Source organism: Neofelis nebulosa, chromosome 16 (genome assembly GCF_028018385.1).
Source record: "Neofelis nebulosa isolate mNeoNeb1 chromosome 16, mNeoNeb1.pri, whole genome shotgun sequence".
NCBI classification, from domain to species: Eukaryota; Metazoa; Chordata; class Mammalia; order Carnivora; family Felidae; genus Neofelis; species Neofelis nebulosa.
This window is the reverse complement of record NC_080797.1, coordinates 18,972,777-18,981,284: the sequence shown is the minus strand read 5'-3', so window position 1 is coordinate 18,981,284 and position 8,508 is coordinate 18,972,777. Positions and strand designations below refer to the sequence as shown.

The 8,508-nt window shown below is 55.1% G+C and overlaps 1 protein-coding gene across 2 annotated transcripts; it reads left to right on the top strand.

The window, feature by feature from the left end:
* The first annotated feature begins 97 nt into the window (after positions 1–97).
* On the top strand, positions 98–7,403 carry TSEN54 (tRNA splicing endonuclease subunit 54). Of its 2 annotated transcripts, none has more exons than XM_058703590.1 (11): positions 98–227; positions 340–504; positions 606–669; positions 753–836; positions 1,159–1,257; positions 2,276–2,328; positions 3,826–3,927; positions 4,158–4,801; positions 5,862–5,922; positions 6,275–6,391; positions 6,906–7,403. In XM_058703590.1, the coding sequence occupies exons 1-11, from the start codon at positions 178–180 to the stop codon at positions 7,054–7,056; spliced, it is 1,590 nt and encodes a 529-aa protein (XP_058559573.1). In that variant the 5' UTR covers positions 98–177; the 3' UTR covers positions 7,057–7,403. The 2 variants fall into 2 exon arrangements, with proteins under 2 accessions (XP_058559573.1, XP_058559572.1); XM_058703589.1 differs by having other exon boundaries at positions 4,071–4,801.
* Positions 7,404–8,508: the final 1,105 nt, after the last annotated feature.

Here is an 8,508-nt window from a genome sequence, read left to right as displayed (position 1 = left end):
AATCTCTCTGTCCCCGGAATCGAGGCACAAGTTTATTGGCAGCGGTAAGACAGGAAGGTGGGAAGCCGGTTGGTGGAGCCCGCAGCGGTGGCAGGATCCGCGGGCTCTAGGGCCCCGCGGAGATCAGGCGGTGGGCGGGCCGAGGGCGGTGCGCGCGCAGCCGCAGACCTCGGCCCGATGGAGCCCGAGCCCGCCGAGGTGGAGGTTCCCGCCGGGCGCGTGCTCAGGTGCGTTCTGGCTCAGGGAGGCGCGGGTCACGCGGCGAGGGCGTGGGGAAGGGGGACGGGACCGGGCGGCCCTGACTGTGCGCCGCTGACCCCACGTCCCTTCCTTCCCCAGTGCCCGGGAGCTCCTCGCCGCCCGCTCGCGGTCCCAGAAGCTGCCTCCGCGCTCGCATGGGCCCAAGGACTTCCTCCCCGACGGCTCGGCGGCCCAGGCCGAGAGGCTGCGCCAGTGCCGCGAGGAGCTGTGGCAGCTGCTGGCGGAGGAGCGCGTGGAGCGCCTGTAAGGGGGACGGGCCGGGGCGGGGCCGGGGCAGGCGGGGCGGCCGGACCGCGCAGACTTCGCGGGTGGACTGAGACCGACTCCTCCCTACTCTTCGCTAGGGGCAGTTTGGTGGCTGCCGAGTGGAGACCAGAAGAGGGCTTCGTGGAATTGAAGTCTCCAGCGGTGAGCTGCCGGGCTCAGGGAGAGAGACCTGCCTTCTCTGCCTTTCTGGCTCCTTTGTGACATTTGCTCTGGGTCCTACACAGGGTAAATTCTGGCAGACCATGGGCTTCTCAGAGCAGGGCCGGCAGCGACTTCACCCCGAAGAGGCCTTATATCTGCTGGAGTGTGTGAGTGGGGCCCCTGGGGGGTGAGGGAGGGTTGGGACCAAGGAACCCAAAGGACGGTTTTATTGGAGAAAAAGTGTAGATGCAACGGAGTATTCAAGAAGCTTGTAACCTGAATTCCAGAGCCGGAGACAAGAATACCATGTAGAGAGCAGGGATTCCAGTCCAAAGCAGTGGTGCTGCCCTCCTTTCCCAGTTGGCCATATTCTTGCCGTGTGATGCTGGGGGCGGGGAGGGGAGAGGGCGCCCATATATCCCAGCCTGGAAGTTGCCCCACTGGGTGTGCCACCACAGCCACAAGGTGAGCTGTTGACCCCACTTCCAGGGCTCCATCCAGCTTTTCCACCAAGACCTGCCACTGTCTATTCAGGAGGCCTACCAGCTACTGCTGAGTGAGGACACCATGACTTTCCTGCAATACCAGGTATCTGCCACCCTCTCCCAGGAGAGGAGTCACCCATCCACCCAGTCAGTGAGGATTTGTAAGTACCCATGAGGTTCTAGACAGGACAGGTGAGGGCTCTGCTCTCATGATGCTTGCATCCTAGTGGCAATGGGTAACAAGTGAGCAAATCAACTGAACGATTTGACTTCACAGAACCAAAGGCTAGGAAGAAGACAGAGCAGGGTAACAACCCAAGGCTAGAGACAAATGTGGACATCACGAGCACATGGATGGTGTTTAAAACCACAGGGCTGTATGGGAGTGTAGCCAGAGTAGAGAGCTGTCTGAGACCTGGAGCACTCCAGTGTGAGGAGATGGGGTGTGGGGGCGGGGGGGGGGGGAGGAGATAGAGAACCAGAAACAGGGACTGAGGAGTGTCTGACAGCCCAGGAGAAAAACCAGGAGGGGTGGTATCATAGAGGCCGAGAGAAGGACAAAGTGGGTGGCTGTGGTGAAGGCTGCTGAGAGATCAAGCAGGATGGGGGCACTCCTGTATACATCTCTCTGATGCAGGCATTAGAACACAAGGATGGACGTGCGGTTCTTTACCAAAAACCACTCCTACTGTACCCCTGTCTGTGGAGGTGTAGGGCTGAGTGGCAGGGGTGGGGGGTGGGCTGTCTACCACCTTTGCCACCTTCTTGTTCCCGTTGTAGTCAGGAGCTTCACTCTGGACAGCTTTGGCATCATAACGTTCTAGGGTGTAGTTCATTTCCTGCTTCTTCAGCTATTGTTTTTTGGGGATTCCACATTTAAATCAAGAAAGTGCTAAATGTTATTTGTGCCCAGAGTAAGGTAAGCAAGAGACAGGAATTCAGAGACTGAGACCTTCGTTTGGGGAGGGTGTGTATAATGGAGTATGGTCCAACCCATGCCAGGATTTGGAATCGGGGTGTGCAGGAGGGGCAGGGGAGGGGGGTGGGGAATGGCTCCCGATTGGAGGAACCATTTGGTGTTTTCAAAAGTGGACGTCTGATCTTTACTTGTTCTCTTTGAGGTCTTCAGCCACCTGAAGAGACTGGGCTATGTGGTTCGACGATTCCAACCAAGGTAAATCCCGATCCCATCTCCCATTTGTTCTAATCCTGGGACCTGGTAGACAAGCCCCAAAGTGGAAAATGGCCTCTCCTTGGCTGGAGACATGGGCTCTGTTGGAAATGCTCTATTGAGAGGCGCGTTGGGACAAATCTGGGTCATTTCAGCTTATCCCGGGCTATCACATTGAGCCCCATCTTCAGCCTGTTCGCTCCACAGGTAACAAGTGAACACTTGCAGCTCACGACAGGTCCCTGGCATGTAGCTGTAGCACCAGAGCAGTGCCTTAATCGGGGTGCGAGCACACTTGATGAGGGCGTGCCTGAATGAAGGACCAAGTGAGGAATTAACAGTTGAGTTGGGTCTCACATACCTTTTGCCAAGTTAGACGTTCTTTCTTTCTGGGGCCTCTAAAGATCATCACCTTAGTAGCCCAGCATTGCTAAGAGTCATAGAGATGATCAGCCTTAGAGTGGAAACTGGTACAGCCTTCGCTGATTCACAGTACGTCGCGAAAGCTCTGGGACAGCCATGTCCTTTCGTTCCTGAAAGTGGGATATATCCTAAGGAAATAGTCACAGATGTGTGCATAAGTTCACCTGCGAGAATGTTCAGTCATTTGACAATACTTGTCGATCGCTTGCCGGGTGCCAGGCTCCGGCTCATTGCTGAAGAAAGGCAAAATCACTGCCCCCACAGAATTTGCATTTAGCAGGGACCTTACATGAAGCATCATCACTTTGCAAAATGGTGAACTTGGAAACATCCTGTGAGTTCAACGGGAAGGCATGGTCACACAAATTATAGTTTATCCTTTAGAGCGGCACTGTCTGATAGAACTTTCTACGGTGATAAAAACAGTCTATGTCTATGCCATCCAATATATGTGGCTTTGCAACTGTGGGACTGAATTTTTGTCTAGTTTTCATGGATTTAAATTTAACCTTAATGGCTCCTTGTGCTAGTGGTGGGTGCCATTTGGACAGTGGAGTCTTAGCGCCATAAAAAATCATGGCAGGGAAGAATGCTATAGTGGTAAGGGGCCATGTCTGTAATATATATTCTTAAGTATAAAAAAGACTAAATAGCAGTATGTTAGTACAATGTCATTTTTTGTAGAAAAAGACATATGGAGACAGTATGTGTGTTACAGGGGTATCTGTGGTTTTGTTCATTTTTATCTTTCTGTATTTTCCAAGTTTTCTTTCTCTTGATTTTTCTCACCAGTGATTAATCATTTATTGCTGGCTCTGCAGGAGCCCGGGTTCCAATAAGTCTCTGTTCAGAGGTGCCATTGGTGAGACCCAGAGGCCTGGGCAAAGATGCATGGGCAGGCCCCTGTGATTGCCCCCATTCAGCTCGCTTGCAGGTCTGCCCAGGGCCTTTGCCCTGGCGTGTGGCTTTGACCCTGGCCCACCGACTTGTTCCTCTGGGCCAGTGCCTCACAGATTCCACTGGGAACTCCAAAGTGAGGAAGTCGGTCTGTTGCCTACCCAATTCTCAACCCCACAGCTCCATCCTGTCCCCTTATGAGAGACAGCTGAATTTGGATGGCAGTGCCCTGTGCTTGGAGGATCGGAATGGCAAGAGGAAGAGGAGGAGCTCCAGCTCTCGGTAATGCTCCCCATGTCCCCATGTGGCCACCCCCCCCCCCCCCCAGGGAGTTCTGGGGAGCGGAGCTGTTGAGGGAATGCTCATTTTAGGAACCCTGGAGAATGCATTGTCTTAAGAGCTGGGTTTGGGCGGCTCCCTCGTAGGACCCTGGAGGCAGTAGGCGTGCGTGGGACGTGTGCACTTCAGCAATCGGGAGCAGATGTGCTGGATTTCCTCCCCACGTCCCTCAGGTCCATTAATAAGAAGGCCAAGGCCCTGGAGAATCCCCTACAGGGGGTGGATGAGACAACTGAGAGCCTGACAACCTCCAGCCCACCTCCCTGCAACCAGAACAGCCGATGCCCAGAGGAGAAACCTCAAGAGTCGAGCCCTGTAAAGGGTCCAACGGGTCCCTCTCTGCTTTTGGGAGCCCTGGAGCCCTGGCCAGGCCTGGCCAACGAGGGGGGTGGGTGCAGCCAGCAGAGTGGCAAAGTAGAGAATGGGGTCAAGGGGGTTCGTAAGCCACGCTGGAACTTTGGGCACATTTCCTTCCCCAACATGGCTTCAGACAGCCGCCACACCCTCCTGCTGGCCCCAGCCCCAGAGCTGCTCCCAGCGAACGTCGCTGGGCGGGAGACAGATGCTGAATCCTGGTGCCAGAAGCTGAACCAAAGGAAGGAGAAGCTCTCCAGGCGAGAACGGGAGCAACAAGCAGAGGCCCAACGCTTCCGGGAAGATGTAAACGCAGATCCCGAGGTGCAGTGCTGCTCCAGCTGGCAGGAGTACAAGCAGCTGCTGCAGCGGAGGCACCTGCAGAAGAGCCAGAGCCGCCCCGCACACCTGTGGGACCAGCCGGTCCACCCCTTGCTGAGTCCTGGCCAGGCAGACTCCCCAGGTACCCCCTCACCCTGCCATGGCCCCACAGGCCCCTGGCAGCTGAGGCATCCTAACGCTTTGAAAGGGGGTATGGATTGACCACGACTAATTGAGGCTTAAGAAAGATGGGACCGAGAGAGCTGTCAGTGGAGTGGAACCCACAAGGACGGTCTGTTCTGGAAAGCAGCAAAAGGACCCACGTGGGAAGGTTTGGAAATGGCAAGTCTGTGTCCGGGGAGAGGCCAGGAGGAATGAAAACTACAACTAGGGCCTTAAAAATAATAAGATGCAGGTGGATGGCTCTGCCACCAGCTAGCTGTGGTCCCCTGTTCTCCCAGCTCTGTTAGAGGAGAACAAGGAGGTGCCATCTTGGCCAAATAAAAGGAAGGCTTACTGTGTATACCCTGCATGTTTAAGGACAGGGAACTAAGCACTGGGTGTTGTATGTAAGTGATGAATGACTAAATTCTACTCCTGAAGCCAATATTACACTATATGTTAATGAACTAGAATTTAAATAAAAATTTGAAGGAAAAAAATAGGGAACTGACAGGGCAACAACTATATTAGCAGATTCAGGAGACTGTGATCTTTTATAAGAACATGGGAGATTCCAAGTAACTAGATTAGGTTTGCCAGATGAGTTCAATTTGACTTTCAGATAAACAGCTAACTTTTTCTTAGTGTAAGTATATTGCAAATATTGCATGAGACATACTTATAATTTAAAAAAAAAATCTAAGTCCGGCAATCAGAAACTAGATGGCACATTCAGAAATGTCAGAGGAGTCTGTAGATGGTGGACTTCTCTCCCCAACACGTTTTCTTTTTTTTTTTAATGGCTATTTATTTATTTAGAGAGAGAGAGAGAAAATGTGTGCAAGCAGGGGAGGGGCAGAGAGAGAGGGACATACAGAATCTGAAGCAGGCTCCGGGCTCTGAGCTGTCAGCACAGAGCCCAATGTGGGGCTCAAGATCATGAACCGCGATATCATGACCTGAGCTGAAGTCAGACGTTTAACCAACTGAGCCACCCAGGCGCCCCTCCAACATCTTATTTTGACCTTATGTCCTTACAGCCACAGTGCTTCAACAGATCTCTGTGCTGCAGACCACACACCTCGCCGATGGAGGTACATGGTGAGTTTCCAGGTAGTGCCTGTCTCCATAGCACCTTGGCTGCCAGCAGGAGTTGGCAGCTGGGATTTGACTCCTAAAGTTGCGCATGAGCTGGGGGATCATTCCAGGGACCCTTAGCCTGGCTGATATTCTAGGGGAGAGGGAGGGATGAGTGGCAAGAGGTAGATTTAGCCCGAGGGTTGAGATAGGCAGCTGAGCCTCCCTCTGCCTAAGTGGCACCTCACAGCAGGCCCTCGGTTCCCCCTGGAGGAGGCCTCTTCCTGGAACTGGAGGAGGAAAAGCATGGCATGGAAAGGAAAGGGGGAGGAGTAGGAGATTCCCTGTTTCTTAAGGTTTCTCACTCTGTCTTCAGGTTGCTGGAGAAGTCTGGAGGCTTGGAGATCAGCTTTGACATTTACCAGGCTGATGCTGTGGCCACATTCCGAAAGAATAACCCTGGCAAGCCCTACGCCCGGATGTGCATTAGTGGGTATGAGACCATTGAGCCCTACCCTCAGGTTATTGCCAGTTCTCTTGTAAACCAAGTGGACGTCCTCTCCATGTCCCTGGGCAGTCTGGCAATCTGAAAGAAACCAGAGGTCCAGAGAGCTGTGACTGACCCAGGGCCACACAGCCAGTTAGTACTACAGGAACTGGAGCTTTCCCAAATCCTCAGCCCTTATTCCTGGCATTTTTGGTAGTCTCTCTCCTGTGCCAATTTAGTGCAGGGCTCACCCAGTAGGAGGGATATGAATCAGAGGGATTCACAGGCTAAGAGTGGTGAGAACCCTACTTTTCCTAACCCCTTATCCACCCAAGGCCCTGGGTTGCTCTTGGAGAACTTACCAGAGCTATGCAGTTTGCAGACAGGAGAGTCCAGCGCCAGACTTCTTGTACCCCCAATTCCTGTCTTACCATCTCCCTTCCCTGGCAGCCTCAGAGGGCTGGGTCTCAAAGCTTATGGTTGCCTATGTTTCTGTCTCAGTCTAACTTTATCCCTACAGATTTGATGAGCCAGTTCCAGATCTCTGTACCCTCAAGCGGTTGTCCTACCAGAGTGGGGACATTCCTCTGATCTTTGCCCTGGTGGATCATGGAGACATCTCCTTCTACAGCTTCAGGGACTTCACGCTGCCCAGGGATCTGGAACACTGATCACACCGCTCTGGCAGGGCTTGGGACCTGCCCTGGGGAACCTGGACTGTCTACTCTCAGGGACCATCTCAGCTGCCTCCTATACCCAGACGCTGACCTGTAGCTTCAGGAGCTAGTCTGGGCCTTGGCCCTGGGTGTCTGATGCTTGCAGGAGAAAGATGCCATGCCCCCTACCTGGCTTCCATAGCCCCATGCCTGAGATCGCCGCCTTGCAGTGATCCCCTTGGAACTCAGGACTAGATTTCAGAGACCCAGCGGGGTGGGGCAGAAGAGAGGACTCTGTGCCTTTAAATGAGAGGGTGCCTGCTTCGTGCGATAAAGCCAAAGCCATTAAAAAATAGATCCATTTTCTTCTGTGACTGGAGATAGTGAACAAGTCCCCAGCCCGATCCTGGGAGTGCAGAACAACACTCCCTCTCCCTCCATCCTGTGGTCCGTGGGAGCTATCCCCCAAGGCTCTCACCTCTGCTTTGCAGACCCACAGAGAGCGAGGGCTTCTCTGGTCGGAAGCAAAGAGAAATACTCAGGAGGGCAAGAACACCACCGCGCACCTTTGTCAGGGCCTGTGCAACCAGGGGACGGGAAGTCAAGGGCTTCTCTGGTGCGGAAGCAAAGAGAAATACTCAGGAGGGCAAGAACGCGACCCCGCACCTTTGTCAGGGCCTGCAACCAGGGGACGGGAAGTCACAGACCTAGTCTTTTCCGCTTACTGCATGGCAGTCCGTAGAGGGAGGCTGGCCTCGATGGGGCCTTCCCTGAATGCAGCCACATCTGGGCAGAAGGGCGGTGGAGAGGCACCATATCCATGTGGCTTGAACCCTGGCGGCTTCGAGTCGTGCTGTGTGTGGAGCGTGCCATTCGTGTCCCCGGCCTCCGCGCCCCTTCCGTTCGCCCCTCCTCGCTCCAACCCGCTCCCCCTTTGTGCTAAAAACTCTGGTCAATGTTGCTGTCTGTCCCTTGGGACATCGGACACCTTCCTGCCTCAGCAGCAACTCAGAAGACGGGGGTTCAGGCTTGGGGCCCGCTCCGAGAGGAGGCGCCTCGCGGCGACACCCCAGTCCCCGGGCCACCACGCTCTAGGGCCCCGAAAACTGGCCTCCTGTCCGCGGGTCACCGGCTCTGAGTGGGCTGGGTGTTCTCGGGAAGAGCCGGCCTGGCTACGCCCCTCCCGCAGCCGCTTAGGGCCGGCGTGGGGGAGGGACGGTTCCTTTCTGCGGCCCCGCCTGGGAGGTGGCTAGGACACCGGCGCGTCCCAGGGACTATTTCCTCCTCCCGGACGCGGCAGGACACTGGGCGCGGCGTGCGTCGTGAGTCCAGGTGAACGCAGGTGAGGCCGGGGGGCGGGCCGGCAACGCCTCGTGCATATTCACGCGGGCCGCGGTCCCGCCCCCCCGCCTTCCCCCGGGATGTGGATTGGCCAGAGAGCGGCCACCGCCCGCCTCCCGAGGGCGC

Excerpts from the sequence above, each read along its gene's own strand:
- TSEN54 (XM_058703589.1), top strand. The coding sequence starts at position 178 with ATGGAGCCCGAGCCCGCCGAGGTGGAGGTTCCCGCCGGGCGCGTGCTC. Across the intron at positions 837-1,158 it reads CCTTATATCTGCTGGAGTGT|GGCTCCATCCAGCTTTTCCA; the intron begins GTGAGTGGGGCC and ends CCCCACTTCCAG. Across the intron at positions 2,329-3,825 it reads GTTCGACGATTCCAACCAAG|CTCCATCCTGTCCCCTTATG; the intron begins GTAAATCCCGAT and ends TCAACCCCACAG.